General features: G+C 47.0%; 2 protein-coding genes across 3 annotated transcripts; one reads left to right on the top strand and one right to left on the bottom strand.

The window, feature by feature from the left end:
* Window positions 1-8,819: 8,819 nt before the first annotated feature.
* On the top strand, window positions 8,820-12,729 carry MFAP1 (microfibril associated protein 1). Of its 2 annotated transcripts, none has more exons than XM_081888189.1 (9): window positions 8,820-9,009; window positions 9,189-9,408; window positions 9,743-9,872; window positions 10,441-10,628; window positions 10,876-10,984; window positions 11,073-11,233; window positions 11,503-11,662; window positions 11,951-12,040; window positions 12,208-12,729. In XM_081888189.1, exons 1-9 carry the CDS (start codon window positions 8,928-8,930, stop codon window positions 12,388-12,390), a joined length of 1,323 nt encoding a protein of 440 aa, XP_081744315.1. In that variant the 5' UTR covers window positions 8,820-8,927; the 3' UTR covers window positions 12,391-12,729. The 2 variants fall into 2 exon arrangements, with proteins under 2 accessions (XP_081744315.1, XP_081744316.1); XM_081888190.1 differs by having other exon boundaries at window positions 10,441-10,632; window positions 10,880-10,984.
* Window positions 12,730-13,525: 796 nt separating this feature from the next.
* Window positions 13,526-17,043, bottom strand: HYPK (huntingtin interacting protein K). The gene is made up of 4 exons (XM_081888191.1): window positions 16,827-17,043; window positions 14,459-14,514; window positions 13,880-13,931; window positions 13,526-13,748 (listed from the first exon to the last, which is right to left on the bottom strand). The coding sequence occupies exons 1-4, from the start codon at window positions 16,998-17,000 to the stop codon at window positions 13,653-13,655; spliced, it is 378 nt and encodes a 125-aa protein (XP_081744317.1). The 5' UTR covers window positions 17,001-17,043; the 3' UTR covers window positions 13,526-13,652.
* Between the last annotated feature and the right edge of the window lie 6 nt (window positions 17,044-17,049).

Here is a 17,049-nt window from a genome sequence, read left to right as displayed (position 1 = left end):
GGCCTGAGAAAATGAAGGTGGCTGCAGTCCTAGGCTTAGTTTATGTCCATAATTTATATCCTGCATCTTCAGCGTTCCTAGAATTCTAAGGGACTAGTAAGAATCAAAAAGCACAATTTAGATAAAACACCAAATTAGAAAGTAAAACACCAAAATAACACCAAAATAATTCAACAAACTGAAAAAGCAACTGTCAGTTTAAATAAATGGTAAAATCAAACACTTCTGCCAGCTCCAATGGGCCAGCCCAAATGAGAATCAGATCCTACCAGTGTTCTTAACTGGAGTTGTGATGCTGTTTTATATTGTTTTGGTTGATCTGCTGTATGTACTGTACTTTGCATTTGTTGCATCATGCTTTTACAATATATGTTAATGTTGTAGCGGTCTAGGCAAACCAACATGTTTTTGCCAGTTCTCTAAATGACAGCAATGAGGTATCCATGTGGACCACCATGGGGAGGGTCTTCCAAAGTGAGAAGCCGCCACGGAAAAGGCTCTGCCCTGTTGCCATCTGCCACATTTTGGGTGGTGGAGGCACCCAGGGAAAGGCCTCAAGTGCCCAACTCAGTGGGCGGATGGATTGATACAGGTAAAGGTGGTCCAACAGATGACTGGATTCAGATGAGACATGTCAGGGTTTAAAGAGCCCTTTGAATTGGCTCAGAAACTCACTGGGAGCTATTTCAACATCGGAAAGGTTTGCATTCTTCACTCATTTCCTGTCAGCAATCCAAGCAGCAGGGGCATTCCAGATTGTCTTCAATGGCAGCCCCATGTACATTGCAGTAATCAAACCACAGCCAGGGCATGGACAGCTCTGACTAACTACCTTGTCCAGGGCGGGTTGCCATTAGTGTATTGGCCTTGGCTGATAGGCAGCCCTTTGTGCCACCGAGGCTACTTAAGCCTCAAGAAATAAACAGCAATCTCCGACTATGCACCTTATCACTTAGATAGTGCTTTCAAAGGGGCTTCAGTTTATTGTGAGGACATGCAAAGCCCCTTTCAAAGCAGTTTGCAGGCACAGGTGATGGGTGGCGCCTGCAAGCCCTCTTGTGTCTGATCCAGGTTGCTACCTGCCCCCTCCTACCTGACACAGTACATGAGGGTACACCAAGCTATGACCCTTCCTGGTATCTTAAAACATGGACACATCACAGGCAGACATTGCAGCACTGCAGCCTTATTCTGTCAGATCTTTTTCCTAATCACTCTTAAGATCACTTTGAGCTTTAACTGGGATGTGCTCAGAAGCTAGACCTCTACAGCCACAACCAAGGAACTACCATGACTCTTACTTCCATCACCCAGAGGTGAGAGACACCCTCAGCCTCCAGGAGGCATCTTATGTGAGCTTCTCCTCACAGTGCACAGGAAATCAAGCAGGTAGCTTTGCTGTCACTAAAATACCAAGCAGGCAGGAAACCTCTTACATTAACCAGAATTGGGGTCAGCTTAGTTACTGGAAATTACTGATAATTTTGTTTCATAACCCAAATGCTGATTCAAGGTGGTTTTCAGGGGAAAACAGAGATATGCATCTGAAACCAAAGAGGTCCCAGGATTTCCTGCTAATGAAGCAAGTTCTCAGTGTGCAGAAAGCAGGCCCTGCTAAGCACGACTCCCCTGCTCCCCACCCCATCCCCTGGAAATGGTCCTTCCTAAAGCTGGCAAAGAGGCACCCCTTCTCCCCCCCCCCCAAAAAAGAGGCAGCAGCATCCATTTCCCCACCACTGAAAAGCTCTTGGCTCTTGCATGTTCTCCACATATTGGTAGCAAAGGCTATAAACAGCCACAGTATTTGGGCCCTTCTACAGAAAGCGATCACACAGGCAGGCATCCCCTGAAAAGAACTGCTTAGCTTATCCACAAATGCCACACTGAGCCTCACTAGGTGGCCTTGATCTTGATGCTGTCAGCTCGGAACTTCATCTGTAAAATGAGAGCAATGGTGAAGCCATGTTTGAATTTGTAAACTGAATTTTGGACAACTGGCACCAAAGTACTTTACAAATTCAAATTGCTCCAAAACTGATTAAAAGGAGCAGCTAGTAAATTCCTCTGCTTACCACCGATTATTGAATGGGTACAAGGAAAGGACTACAGAACAGCATACTGAGAAAGAAAACCCCACACAACGCCACACTGCCGACATCCTGCACATTCCCAGGCAAACCCGAACAAGATGTCTGCACACCTCTGCGTGCTCTCAGGTGCTCAGGTTTCAGCTTCCCTCTATGGCACCATCATCCCTGCACTTTGGTAGCTGCCAGCTGATTTTGCTGGAGCAGGAGACTCCCGGCTGAGCGCTCAGCCTGACTTGAGGAAATAATGCCTCCTTGTGGAGAAATAGCTGAGAAGGTGGATTTTTTTCTTCATTTAATAATGTATGTAAAACGGAGAACAAATGAAAATTAAAAGATGAAAAACAAAACTGTAACAGACACATAGAATGAGTACAGCTACACATGGAATAAAATAACAAAGTTAATGGATGAGAAGTTCCAGTAAAGCTGAGTCAGATTTGTCAGGCTTGTGATAAGGGTTGCTGGGATGCTGAGCTGAACAGCAGCATGAGACGAAGCAGGATTATCCCAGGCTCCAAACCCTGCCATAGCTAACCCTAACCCTTCTCACCACAAAGCTACAGGGTTGAGGAACAAACTCTGCCAACATGAATTCTGAGAGGCAATTTCTCAGATTCCCTTTGCTCAGTCTTATGTACTGCTTCATGCATGAACTCACAAATCTCCACAGAAGTGGAAGCTCATTCATTTCTGCGAAACCTACCAGGATGTATTAGTTGATGAGAGGCTCCACTCCCATCTTCCCCAGTTTTGTGAATTGCAGCTTTGTTCAGGTGTTAAAGCTTGAACCTTGGCAGAAGAGCTTGACATATGGATCTGCCAATGTGTGTAAGTGTCGGAGATAGTTACAACCACTTTGACCACACTCACAACTGGCACTTGAAGAACCCAGTGAAAAGTCAATGCAGTCCTCAGGCAACAAAATACTAACCACCTCGGCTCCAGAGCTGCCTTTCCCAACCTGGCATCCTCCAGGTCTTTTGGCCTATCACTCCCATCATCCTTGGACCATTGTTCATGCTGACTGGAGCTATAATTTTTATACAGTGGTACCTCGGGTTACATACGCTTCAGGTTACATACGCTTCAGGTTACACACTCCGCTAACCTAGAAATAGTGCTTCAGGTTAAGAACTTTGCTTCAGGATAAGAACAGAAATCGTGTTCCAGAAGTGCGGCGGCAGCAGGAGGCCCCATTATCTAAAGTGGTGCTTCAGGTTAAGAACAGTTTCAGGTTAAGTACGGACCTCCAGAACGAATTAAGTACTTAACCCGAAGTACCACTGTAGATCTATATATCATCTATATCTATATCTATATCTGGAAGGCACCAGGTGGCCACTTCTAGAGTCAAACAGAAACAGTTTTCTCCCTCACACAGTACTAAAACTCTCTGGGCCATCCAACAGAGCTGAATGTTGAGAAATTCAGTTACCACTTCATACAGTTAAACATACTTAAACACACACACAAGAAGTAGTGATGGTCCCCAACCTGGATGGCTTTAAGAGGAGATTAGATATATTCATGGAAGACAGGGCCACCAATTGGCCACTAACCACAGTGGCTCTTTTACCAACAGTACCAGAGGTGGTGTGCCTCTGAATACCAGTTGATGGGATGATGTCCTGCTAGCAGGCTTCCCAGAGGCACCTGGCTGGACACTCTGGAAACTGGCTTCCAGAGGGCCTCTTTGGTCAGATACAGCCAGCCTCTTCTATGCAAACAGGAGTGCCTGCCATGGGGAGCACGACAGAGGGGAACAAACACTGGGAGGAGCAACCTCCACAGAGATCTTTGCCCCATGGCCTGAAGCCAAATTGTACAAAACATCAAAGGGTCAGATTTGGAATCCAACGGTGAACAGAACAGGAACCAGACACTAGGAACCCTGAGGTGGGAGCCAGCAGAACACCATCTATGGGGGACCCAGTACAAAATGGTAACGCAGGCCACCACCTCCTACTGGCATACCACAACCCAATCCCTACATTCTCATGAGTCAGGAAAGAAAGCCATTTTTTAATTATTTGACTTTTCTTACATTACACTGGGGCTTTTCTGCCATGCCTCCAACCACCAGCAGTACCCACAATTTTTAATAAACATTCAGTCTAAAGAAGAGCCCAACAAAACTTATGTCATAACTTTTGATTGTCCTAATAAAAACACTATCCTGTTCTCCTGATCCAATGCAGCAGCACACACTTCATAAACACTTTACACCTTTATTTTTCTGGACTTTTCAATTGCAAAATCATGTATCATCCCCCTAAAGTTTATTTATCTTGCTAGTTTACTCTCAAAAGACAAAGCACACAAAACAGCCAGGTGACCTAACTGTTCCTGCCTAGTGTGTGGCTTGAACTAGACATTCCCCAAACACATACTTTGGACTTGTCAATCCGCCTTGTAGTGCTGGCTCTGTCCCTGGAATGAATGTCATTGATTATTATGCTTTGCCCCTTCCACAAACTTGTACCTTCTTCTTTGTGCACAACAAAGGCTGGATCAGGCCAAAAGGGGCCCATCTGGTCCAGCATTTTGTTCTCACAATGGCTAGGCATATGCCTGTGGGAAGCCCGGAAGCACGACCACAGCACAAGAGCCCTCTCCCCACCTGTGGTTTCCAGCAACTGGTATTCAGAAACATTACTGCCTCTGGCTGTGTAGGCAAAGCAGAGAGTTTGTTATAAAGGGAAAGGTAAATGTTGTTCTCTCTCAAACAGCATGTCCTAATTTAACTACCCAAGCTCACTCTCAGAGATAGGGAAGGGCCTGGCCCCACAACTCACTGTTGTTTGTCCTGCTCTAACACGGCTTCTGGTTGGCTCCAGCAAATCTCACAAGATATCTAGACAATAGAGGCACAGATAATGTCCATAAATATCCTCAAGCATAATCTACAATTTAGCCTCCATTTCTTTTCCTTGCAGCAATGGGAATGTAGCCTAACCTGCCTCCATCACAAATCTCTGGACCCTAATAAACTGTACCATTTCCCCTAACTGACCTTCTAATACTTGGGCCTGAAATGAAGAGGAGTGAGGCATGTAAGGAGTGAGGGAAAAGATGCTGGGAGACTGAGAGACTATGGAGCAAGCTCCCAGGCCACAACAAGACCTCCAACTAGGAAAACCTAACCTCGCGTCAAAACAAAACAAAATCCTTCCAGTAGCACCTTAAAGACCAACTAAGTTAGTTCTTGGTCTTTAAGGTGCTACTGGAAGGAATTTTTTTTGTTTTGACTATGGCAGACCAACACGGCTACCTATCTGTAACTAACCTCGCGTGTCCACGTCATGTCAAGTAACATGTCAAGTAACCTGAAGATACACAGCCATTATGCTGTGGAACAGCTGCTCTAGCAAGTGCTCAGCTGGGAGAGAAAGCCCAACTCCAGAAAATGCAAAAGCAGTGTTAAAAGAACAGGTGTCCCTAACATCCCTGACACAGCGCACCAACCAGAGATGATGGCCTAGTCTCCATGTGACATGAAGGCATACCATAGCTTTGCATAAACAAGAGAGCATGCAAGTGAGTGCATGAAGCAAAACTCCCAGCTCCTTACTCCTCCCTTCATCCTGCTGCCGCTATCATGTTACCCTGATTGAAACCATAGTTTGGTTTAGCATTAAACCATGAGCTCAGGTTCAGATGTATATCCCAGTGGCTACGGCCAGTGTTAGAAACTAAAATATGAAAGCTAGGAGCTAAATGGCACCTTAAACCTAGGTTATGGGCGCAACAATGGAATGTCTAGGCACACTTTTTTATAATAAGAATGCAAAGCTGAAAATGAATGGACTGCAGTTAAAATATTGTATTATGTTCATTTTTGACATGGTCTAGTCCTTCCCCTGCCCACCCCCCTAATATTCTTAAGAGGGTCTCTTCTTCAGTCTTCAGAGAGTAGCTGGAAGTGGGGATGCAGAAAAAGGTCCTTCCACTCTGTAGTTTTAATCTGAAATCTTAGACACAGTACTGCGCCCAGAGCTCAGAAACTGCTCACACTAATGAAATTCCCTGTCACAAAATGCGCCTAGAACAATGGGAGTTTCCAACACTGGCTATGGCTTGTGGCTTATCTGAACAGCAGTACCAAGTGAAGGAACTCTGTGGTTTAGTCCACAAAGCAGAAACAAACAAGTTCAGGATGTTGCTGATTCTAATCCACCTGGGGGAATTTTCATCAGTTGAAAAGGATGTTGTCAGCACAGCTATGGAGAAACATGAGCAAATGCACACACCGGTTCCTGTGGAAATTCAATTACCCCCAAGGGAAAGCATGCATTATGCATGGCAGATGCTGGCTGGGAAGGTCTGGCATGTCCCCATGGTCCCTCAGGAGGCAACACTGCACAAGGGTGGGACTCCACCTGACACCCTGGTCCACAAATGTGTCTCGAGGGAAGTGGAAGGGTCAGAACTCAGGAGTCAAGCGGGAAATGAGTACAACAGCACTAACCCAACTTGTGTGTCCAAGCAGGTGGTATCCAGAGGCATGTTGTCACCAATATTAAAGGTAGTACAGAGCCATTATGGCTTGTAGCCAATGGACTCAGTCTCTGTGTAGTTTGAGATTAATAAGAAGCTGATCAGGAAAGCCCTAGGGGATTCAGGTGTGCAGGGTTACATTAAATGAATTCCATCCTTTGGAACTAAAGCAGGTTGCTGAGAAGTTCTGTGTATCATGTCTAAGAAACCCTGCAGAACAGGTGAGGTGCCTCAGGACTGGGAACAGGCAGCTGTTGGTCCAAACCTGATCCCTCAAGAGGACCCTGTCCAGTCAGTCCCTGCTGACTCCTCCTCAGCAGACCAATAGGTTTCCCCATCCACACTACCATCACCACACCTGGATTAAGTTTCAGCTTGTTTGCCCTGGCCCATACCACAACTGCCTCTTCCAGATGGCCTCTCTGGAACCAGGAAGTGGAAAACGGAAGCAGAGCAAGTTATATGCACACTGATGACGTTGCAGCCCAAACCTTAGTCACAAGTAACAATAGTTCCAATTTGCTCTGCCCTCAGACCACACCTGGGGCTATGGCGGATATGCAGACAGACTGAGGCAGGTTCAGAAGAGAGCAAGAAACATGCTCTGAGATGTATAGGAAAGAAGCCTTATGAGGGAATGTTGAAGAGATTGAGCATGTTTAGGCTGGAAAACAAAATGGGTGGGGAACATGACTGCACTCCTCAGGGACCTGAAGGGCTGCTACACAGAAGAGGGCAGAAATGCATCTAATGGGGCTAAAGGGGAGGTTTCAGTTTAACACTAGGAATAACTTCTTAAGAGAGCAGAGACAAAAAAACCACTGGCTCTGGAAGGGATCACTGGGTGGGTGAGCTCCTCTCCCTCCATGTAAGTATTGGGGGGACAACCACCTGCTGCAGGAGCTTCTAGTTCTGGTGTTCTCTAGATCGAGAAGTGGGTGGGAACACATGGCCAACAAGACACCCCCCCCCTGTAATAAAGAAATTAAGGTCTTTTATATATATAATAAATGTTCATAAATGTACCAACCAAGCACGTACATAGATATGTGGACCACATGTCTGGAGCAGCACAGGAAGACCGCCCTGAAACCATTTTAACTCCCAAACTGACCAAATGTTTTCTCTGTGAGGGAGGGGGTGAGAGAACCTTCCCATTGTCTCAGGAATTGGGAAATCACCATCTCAAAGGAATGGCCAGACTACCAGGAAAGTCAATCAGATAAGGCATTGTCAGATAACCTGGCAGTCAGGAAAAACAACATTCAAATTTCTGTTGTAGACCACCTTTTCTGAGGTGTAGGTGTTTGTGGGGGTTACACCCCTTCTGTGATGTATGTGTGATGTATGGAGGGGAGGTCTTGAGCTCCAGGGCAGGGAATTTAAAATGTCTATATAAGGGCAGGCACACCTTGGTTCTGGGTCCTCCTCCTTTCCTGCGTGTGGGAGCACCCTGTTGCAACAGTTCAATGAAGATCAGGCTTACTAGCTGATTTGCTTCTCTATATTCTCTGGTTGGCCTCTGTTATTTTCTCCTACCGATGGAAAACCTACAAAGGACTCTATAAGGGCTCTTGTGTCCCCCATAAGGGAATAAGGGCAGATTTTGCTTATTACACTCTTCTGAGTTTTCTAACACAGATCTTATTTCATTATTATTAATTTTTAAAAAAAGAAAGGTACTTTTGGGGTGGGTTAAAAACGTTTATTATTAATAGCACTTATTAGTGGCTTTATTTAAAGAAGTATCAAAGCGGTTTCACAATTTAATTTCATACTATTATTTAATAGCCTTGCAAATACAGAAGCAAAAAGTGCTCATAGTTCTGCCCCGCCCCGCGCCCTCACGAGGGCTGGACTGGTTGAGAGTGGCTCACGACACCCCTGCAGTGCAGGCCAAGATGAATACTGGCCTGGAGGGCGAAAGGGCCCCTTTCAGGAAAACGAAGCGGGGGCAGGAAACTGAAAAATGGGTCACTGGACGAGGGGAAGCGGGGGAGGTGGGAGAGGGAGGCGCTGCTCAGCAAGACCTTTTTCCCCCGGTGTGGAGGCGGAGCGATTAGGGCCACACGGCCCCGCCCATCCGCGCGTACGTAGAGCCAGGGGCGGCGCTTAAGGAGCGTCGACCACGCTACGGCGGAAGCTCCTAGTCGGGGGGGTCAGGCGACAGCGGAAGTGACGTCTAAACTTGTGTGCTGACATGCGTAGTGGCGTCCCACCTGGCTTCCGATTCCGGTTTGTTCTGGACAGAGCTTCCGGCAAGAGCTTGGCGTCTGTATTTGTGTGCCTGGTTCAGTGAGGGCTCCTTTCGCCAGACCCTGAGGAGGAGACACCGCCGCCATGTCGGGCTCCAGCAGCGCCCTCATGAAGCAGCCCCCGATCCAGTCGACGGCGGGGGCCGTCCCCGTCCGCAACGAGAAGGGTGAGGCGTCCTGGGGCGGGGAGCGGGGCATAGGGGGAATCATACGTATCCTGGACGATGGGGGGGGGGGAGAAGCAGCTGAACCTGAGCTCTTCTCCCTCCTGGGGCAGGGGCTGCGGGGGGGGGCGCCCTGGGGCAGGCTCAGTTTCTCCCCTCCTGACCTCTCGCTCCACTTCCAGGGGAGATCTCGATGGAAAAGGTGAAAGTAAAACGCTACGTCTCGGGGAAGCGGCCAGATTATGCCCCCATGGAGTCCTCGGACGAGGAGGACGAGGAGTTCCAGTTCATCAAGAAGGCCAAGGAGCAGGAGCTGGAACCGGAGGAGCAAGAGGAAGAGCTGGCCAGCGACCCCCGTTTGCGCCGCCTGCAGAACCGCATCTCAGAGGATGTGGAGGAGAGGTGAGGGGCAGCAGAGGGTTGAGGTCAGAGTTGCTTGGGAGGTTGCACTTGGCATGAAGTGGAAGAGGACAATCTGTGGGGGAAAGGCTGTGATCACCTGACATAGGAGGGGTGTTTTGTGAGCTGCATGCCGTTTTGTCACGTTAAAAGTGGGTTAGTGTAAGTAGAGCTTTATTTGACTCATGAAGCACCTGCCCAAACAGTATTCTTGTGTCACATTCCATATTGCTTTCCTTGATTTGCTTGTTTTATTTTCTTTTATCTTATTTTGTGAGTATTGCAATTATAAAAACCAGTAAAAAATGTTACAAAAAGGTGGGTGTCTGTGTTCTAGGCTGGCAAGGCATCGTAAGATTGTGGAACCAGAAGTGATAGGGGAGAGTGACTCAGAAGTGGAAGGAGAGGCCTGGCATGTGGAGAGAGAGGACACCAGTGAGGAGGAAGAGGAGGAGATTGACGATGAGGTATGAGCAGGCCTGAGGAGCTACATTTTCCAGTCTTGGTGTTGGGTTCTGAATCTTGGGTGGAAATGTGTGTAGTTGGCCTCCTTTATAATGTTTTTATTTTGAAATCTTTAAGATGATATATTAATTTCCTGTTAAAGCATTCCTGTTTCGTTTGTATATTTTATATATGATATTTATTCTGGGTGTTCTAATGTAGGTTGTAAACCGCTTTTAAGATTTTTTTTCTTTAAAAATGATAAAGCAGTATAGAAGTGAAATCATGATGATGAAGTTTACAAGAGACTCCTTGCTCTTCAAGGATATGGACACTTTCCCCAGTTCTATTTGGGAGATGCTGATGGGGACCATTGAGCTATGGCCCTTTTCCAGATATGAACATATGAAAACTGTTTTATACTGTGTTGGCACATTGGTCTATCTAGCTCAGTAGATCTACAGTGACTGGCAGCAGTTCTCCAGGGGCTGAGATAGGGGCCTCTCCCAGCCTTACTTGGAGATGTTGGGGATTGAACCTGGGACTGCATTTATGCAGATGCTGTACCACTGAGCCCTTCTTTCTTGATAGGAAATTGAACGGCGCCGTTGCATGATGCGGCAGCGTGCACAGGAACGTAAGAATGAGGAGCTGGAAGTCATGGAGGTGGAAGATGAGGGCCGTTCTGGAGAGGAGTCCGAATCAGAGTCCGAGTATGAGGAGTACACAGATAGTGAGGATGAGACTGAGCCACGCCTGAAACCTGTCTTCATCCGCAAGCAAGTGCAATCAGTCCTGAGCAGGGAGGGGGGAGGCTGGTTTCTAAAGCACAGTTGGTAGTTAAGAGCCTTCCTATCAGAGCTTCCCGGCTTGGGCTACTTTCAGAGTTGCCTTCTATTGACAACACATAAATGCAAGTCTGTGGGGTGCTTCTTAGGAGAAGGTTATGACAAGGGAGACGATTGGTTCTAGTGAGCAGCCGGTTTGGCTTGAGTGGTTTGAGTTGATCTCCAATGTCTTCTACAGGAAGGACAGAGTCACAGTCCAGGAGCGTGAGGCCGAAGCACTGAAACAGAAGGAACTGGAGCAGGAGGCCAAGCGAATGGCTGAGGAGAGGCGCAAGTACACCCTGAAGGTATTGTTAGGAAAGGCAGGCACATGGGTTTCAGGGTTAGAGGAGCCTGAGTACCCCAAAATACTCACTCTCTGTTAACTTACTGTAGATTGTTGAAGAAGAAACCAAGAAAGAGTTGGAGGAGAACAGGCGCTCCTTGGCAGCCCTTGATGCTCTGGACACTGATGATGAGAATGATGAGGAAGAGTATGAGGCCTGGAAAGTCCGGGAGTTGAAGCGCATCAAGCGGGACCGAGAGGAGCGTGAGGCGTAAGTGAAATGGGATGTGGCACAGTCCATTTGAGGAGGGAGAGGTCTTCTGGGTTGCTCCAGCCAGGAAGAAGAGGTTCCTTGGGTGTGGGTCTGATCTTGCTGATATCCATTCCCCAGCTGACGGAGTCTTCTGCAGTGAGCAGAAAGTTGGGGAGCGGACATCCGTAATTGAAGTGGAATGGATTTAGATCCATCCACACTTCTGGAGAGGGAATCAAGTGCAGAATCAAGTGTCTGGAGTGAAGGATATGTTCTGCTTCACACAGGTTAGAGAAAGAGAAGGCAGAAATTGAACGAGTGCGGAATCTGACTGAGGAGGAACGACGGGCTGAGCTCCGAGCCAACGGCAAGGTCATTACCAACAAGGCGGTGAAGGGCAAATACAAGTTCCTGCAGAAGTACTACCATCGGGGGGCCTTCTTCATGGTGAGTTCCCAGTCAAAGCCCTGTCATTGAATACACAGCAAGAACTCAATGTGCACTGGAAAGGAAAGGGGGCTGCTATCCAGGATATAGCCGCCATGGGGAGAGGGGGGCTGAATTCCATCACTTCTCTCAAGGAGTCCCTGAACAGTGGTGTTCTTTTCTGTTTAGGCTATACTATGCAGACCTTTTCTCCCAAGGCCAGCCTAGGGATGCTTGGTAGAATAAGGGTGGAGAGGCTGCTGTGAGCAAACATGTCTCTACTTACCTCCTGTGCTCTTTGTTCTCTAGGATGAAGATGAGGATGTATACAAGAGGGACTTCAGTGCTCCAACTCTGGAGGACCACTTCAACAAGACCATCTTACCCAAAGTCATGCAGGTACATGAGAAGGAGGGGGGGTTCTATTGTTTGGGCTCAGAGCCCCAACTAGCTTTGGCTTGCTGGCGTTGTATGCATGTGCCCCCTCCAACCAGAATTCCAGAAGGGTTGAAGTAAAGTGAATTCTCTTTGAAGCTTCTCCATTTCTTAAACTCTTTCCTCTGCAGGTGAAGAATTTTGGGCGCTCTGGACGAACAAAGTACACCCACTTGGTAGACCAAGATACAACCTCTTTTGACTCTGCATGGGGGCAGGAGAGTGCACAAAATACCAAGTTCTTCAAGCAGAAGGCAGCTGGTGTGAGGGATGTCTTTGAGAGACCCTCTGCCAAGAAGCGGAAGGTTACCTGAGTCATCAAGAATAATTTGGGGCACTGTTAGGATTTTGCTGGATCAGTTTTGCCCTGTTTCTGTGGCATGGGACTATAGATTATCAAAGGCCTGGACCCACTTTTTCTGTCATCTTTGGATGGAGGATTTGGCTCATAACCATAACCCGTTTTTAAGGAATTAGCACCAGCTCAGCAGGCTCATCATTGCCCTTGAGGTATGCCAGCTCCCTCTACAGCCCTGTTTTTAGTTTTGGGAGGCATTTGCCTATTGTAAATATTTCTCATTCTCTTTAGAGGCACTGTAGGGCGGGGGAGAGAAAGGCAAGGTGACACCTGTATTAAATGTATTTCTTACCAAGTTGCTGTTGTGGTAATTTCTAACAAGTAGGGACCCTGTTGTGGCAGATGTGATGCTCTAATAAAATAGTCAGACCCACTTCTAGTAGAGAAGGGGCTTGGCAGTGCTGTGTGAGAAACACATTTTGGAACCTCTCTGGCTTGTGGGCAGAATTAGGCTCCACACTCACAGGACATTGGGTGCGGGATGTAAAAGCTATGAAAGCACAAATAGAAGCTTCAAGTTCTTTGTAGGTACAGCTTCCCTTTGGTGCTGTTTAAATTGGCAACAACTGGATATGGCCCAGCACCCCAGTGTGCAAGATGCAAGTTTTTAAATCATCTAGGTATAGTTTCCTGAAAGATTTCAAAACTGGCCTCCTGTTCCCACAAACCCGTTCATTTTTCTGAGTTCCATCTAAAGGATTGCTGATAGTAACTTAGGAAAATTCCAGTACTGGTAACCTCAAAAATAATGGCTATGGGGAATTAAGGGCCCACAGTATAGTTTACAATGTAACTCTGCCTACCCAAACTGGAAAGGGGGGGAGCTGCCCACTGGTTGATTTCTCTTCCTGTCTCCTGCATGTCACTCCACTGTTTCTCCTTGTCTGGAAAAGAACACCCAAGGGCTTTAAAAGTCTGAATTTTAGATTGAATTTTGCAAGTTGTTGTTTAACAAAAGGATCCCTGGATAAAAACAGGGCACCAGTTTACCACCGCTAGTCCTTCAGTCAGCTAAGAACCACCCTGGGCAGTATACAAATTTAACAAATTATGATGATAAGAAACATCTTATAAACCACATTAACAGCAACTTCAAAAAAATTGGACTATTTATTCCAGCAACTTTAAAATATCATATGCAAAGAACAAGTGCAGAACAGGCCAAAGAGAGGCTATCTCCTTCCCTTTCTCCCCAAAAGTCCATCTAGCAGGTGGCTCTCAGTTGGTGAGGGTAATCAGTGCTTCCACCACGTTCCCCATGTGTTCTCGCAAGCTGCGTTCTGCTGCTGCCCTGGATATTTCCATCTCATTCATCTGTAAGGAAAAGAAGAAGATTCTTTACCAAGAGGCAACAACTAAAATGGCCTGTAGTGACATCAGAAAGCAGCCTCTGTCGATGCTGAGCCATCACCCAAGCGGTCCAATCAACACTCTGCTAGACTCACAATCAACTCCAAATCTTCTTTCTTGATTGTGACTTTGGCCAGTTCTTTTTCCCTGAAATGGAAGGAAAGAAAGAGGAATTAGGACTCTTATCCTGCTCCACTTTCTAGTAATATAATGCCACCCCGTCCCCACTCCAAGTGCTCTGATAGGGCAGAATAGGAACCACACATAATAAAAACACAGCTCTGGCTTTCTGCAACAAAGCACCGCTTCGCTGGTGTGAAACAGCTCCCCCCATTAATGTCAAGTGCAGCAAAACAAGCCTAACACCTAAACAGTTTTAGAATATGGAAATGTGTCCTTAAACAGCAGTTTAGCATGTAGACACCATTTCACTGTGGCGTGATGTTCATAAAAACACTGCTACCTCCAAGCTTGGTCATGGTTTTTAATGTTTTAATGCTGTAACCCACCCTAGGAAATTTAGGTGAAGGGTTGATAATAAATTAGCGATAATAGTATGCATGCACATCTGGCACATCTGAATTATGTTTACACATTGTGTGTCACCTCTACAGCTCTGGTTGAAGCAAACAAGGCTGCTCTCCCTTAGCAGGAGATGAAAACAGGGCACTCACCGCTCCTGCTTTGCTTTTTGCTCTCTGGATCTTCGATCTCCAATCACTGACATTGCCTAAACAAGAGAAAGCAAATTAAACACATACCCTCAGACTTTAATAATAATAATAGCCAGACCAAAATCTTGTACCTTAAAGAGCAACCAAATTATCTCACAGTGGCGCTGTGGGTTAAACCACAGAGCCTAGGACTTGCCAATCAAGGTGGGCAGTTCGAATCCCCGCGACGGGGTGAGCTCCCATTGTTCGATCCCAGCTTCTGCCAACCTAGCAGTTCGAAAGCACCTCAAAGTGCAAGTAGATAAATGGGTACCGCTCCAGCGCGAAGGTAAACGGCGTTTCCGTGCGCGGCTCTGGTTCGCCAGAAGTGGCTTAGTCATGCTGGCCACATTACCCGGAAGCTGTACGCTGGCTCCCTCGGCCAATAAAGCAAGATGAGCGCCGCAACCCCAGAGTCGGTCACGACTGGACCTAATGGTCAGGGGTCCCTTTACCTTTTATGAGCTTTTATGTAACACAAGTATAGAGAAAAAAACAACCAGATGGCAGTGAAATTCAAAAAATGTAGACAAATGGCAATGAAGTACAGTTTACTTAATTCAGTACACTTAACTGGGGTGATGGTAGGCCTGGATGATGTATCAATACATTGCCCAGGACTGGTTTGAGGGCCAGAGTGCAATGGCGCCTTCACCTGGCAGTATATCAATGTTTGGTTGGTGATACATTGTGATATTGAAAAGCTGATCTCTCCCAGCCCTAGATGATGGAGCCCAAATAATTCTAGGTAGTCAAAATCAAGCAGTCTACGAAAACTCCGATCTATTCTATTCTAATTGGGTCGATGGCCAATAGAATGGATGATGAGATTCAGTGCATGTCAATTCACAATGATACACTTTTGGGTAGAAGTCTGGCTGTGAACTACCCTGAAAATTAGGCTTCCTGTCACTGAAAAGACCTTGTGCTCCTGATCACTAAACCACTGCTGTTGAGGTATGTAAAGAGAAATTGGTGCAGGGACTTTCTAAGCTCAATGTGCACCTGAAAAAACACAAGTCTCATAGTTATGCAAAAGTTCCCTGTGGAATAAATTTCCACACCTAGACAATGTGGGTAATCTACAATGCAAATCTGAATTGTATTTTTTTAATGTTGACTGCAAGGAATGTTAGGGAAAGGGGTTGAACCAGACGGTTCAGATAATAATTTGCTGATGCATCAATTCCTTTTACACATCACAAGTACTGTGATAAGGCAGTCACAAGTACTGATTCACAAATAAAGCACAGGAGGGCTATTTTTAATCATTTATATTAAAATATTTTTCAAACCAGCTTACAACAAGTAGTACAACAAAACACCAATAAAAAATAGTGTGAGAAGTATAAACAACAACAGCACTGAAACAAGCAAAATAAACTTCAAAACAGCAGGGAACAAATCAAAAAGTCCTAGATTACAACGACCATCCTTGAGAATATTAAGGGAAAGGGTGTGGTAGAGAATTTCACAGCTGTGGTACCACCATCAGGAAGCACAAGAGTTTCTCCTTGTTTCTCTTTGCAACAGCCTGATGGAATGACAGCTGCTACATGGCAGATGCAGGAAGTAAGGCCGTTTCATCCTCTCTGGTAAGAGACCAGTGTCATTTACCTCTTTCTCTCCATCCCAGCTGATCATTATGAGTACTACTATGTAGAATTGGTGCCTACTCGTCTTCTTGCTTAATTTTATTCCTGTTTGCAATGTGCCTCTTAGACTGTAAACCTGCTGGCAAGGACATCCAACGGGCAGGCTCACAGAAGTGAAAGCAACCCTTAAGAACAGAAGTAGGGAAAAACAATTTTCTCTGGTGGGCCAAATAAAAAAATGGCCACACTCACCCCAGGGTCTGCCTACCTGTCAATCACCTGATGCCATATGACATCGGGTGGATCTGAACCTGCCAGAAAACTGCCATGCCCTCTTACAGATGCGATGGAAGGAAAGGCCCGCACAAGACTGGCACGAGGCGTTTTGCTGTCTGAGGAGGCGAAACAATGGGCTCCCACCCAGAGCACCTCGGGAAGGCCAAATAGTTCCAGCCCCAAAGACAAAGGAGACCGCAAGCAAAAGTCCCCAAACCGGCAGTAAGAGAGAAATAGCAGCAAGGTGGCAGGGCAGGCGATGCTTGACACGGGCGGCCCAGCCATGCTTGCAGGGGCCTCGGGCAGCCTCCACACGTGCAGGGTTCCCCGTTCCCACGTACGGCGCTGGGGCTCCAAGGGGCCCTTCGACAGCGGTCCAGTCCAGCCGGCTCCGCCCCGCCCGCGGTCACCATGACAACCAGAGCCCCCCAACGCGGCCAAACGCATGCGCTCATCACCGTTTCTAAGTTGGAGCTCTGGATCTCTTTTTCCTCCGCGTAGTCGGTGACGCGCTCGAGGTCGGCCGCTCCGCTGTCGTGCTTCCGCGGCTTCTCGGCTGGTCGCTCTCCGCTGCCTGCCGAGCCATTGGGCTCCGCTTCTAACTCCAGCTCGACATCCCCTTCAGCCGCCATCGCTCCGTCTGCCTTCCGCACTCGTCACGTGGTAAGGCGCGCTTCCGGA

Source organism: Podarcis melisellensis (assembly GCF_964234715.1).
Source record: "Podarcis melisellensis genome assembly, chromosome: 14".
Taxonomy (NCBI): domain Eukaryota; kingdom Metazoa; phylum Chordata; class Lepidosauria; order Squamata; family Lacertidae; genus Podarcis; species Podarcis melisellensis.
Note: the sequence above shows the minus strand (reverse complement) of the source record. Positions and strands in the feature narration are given on the sequence as shown.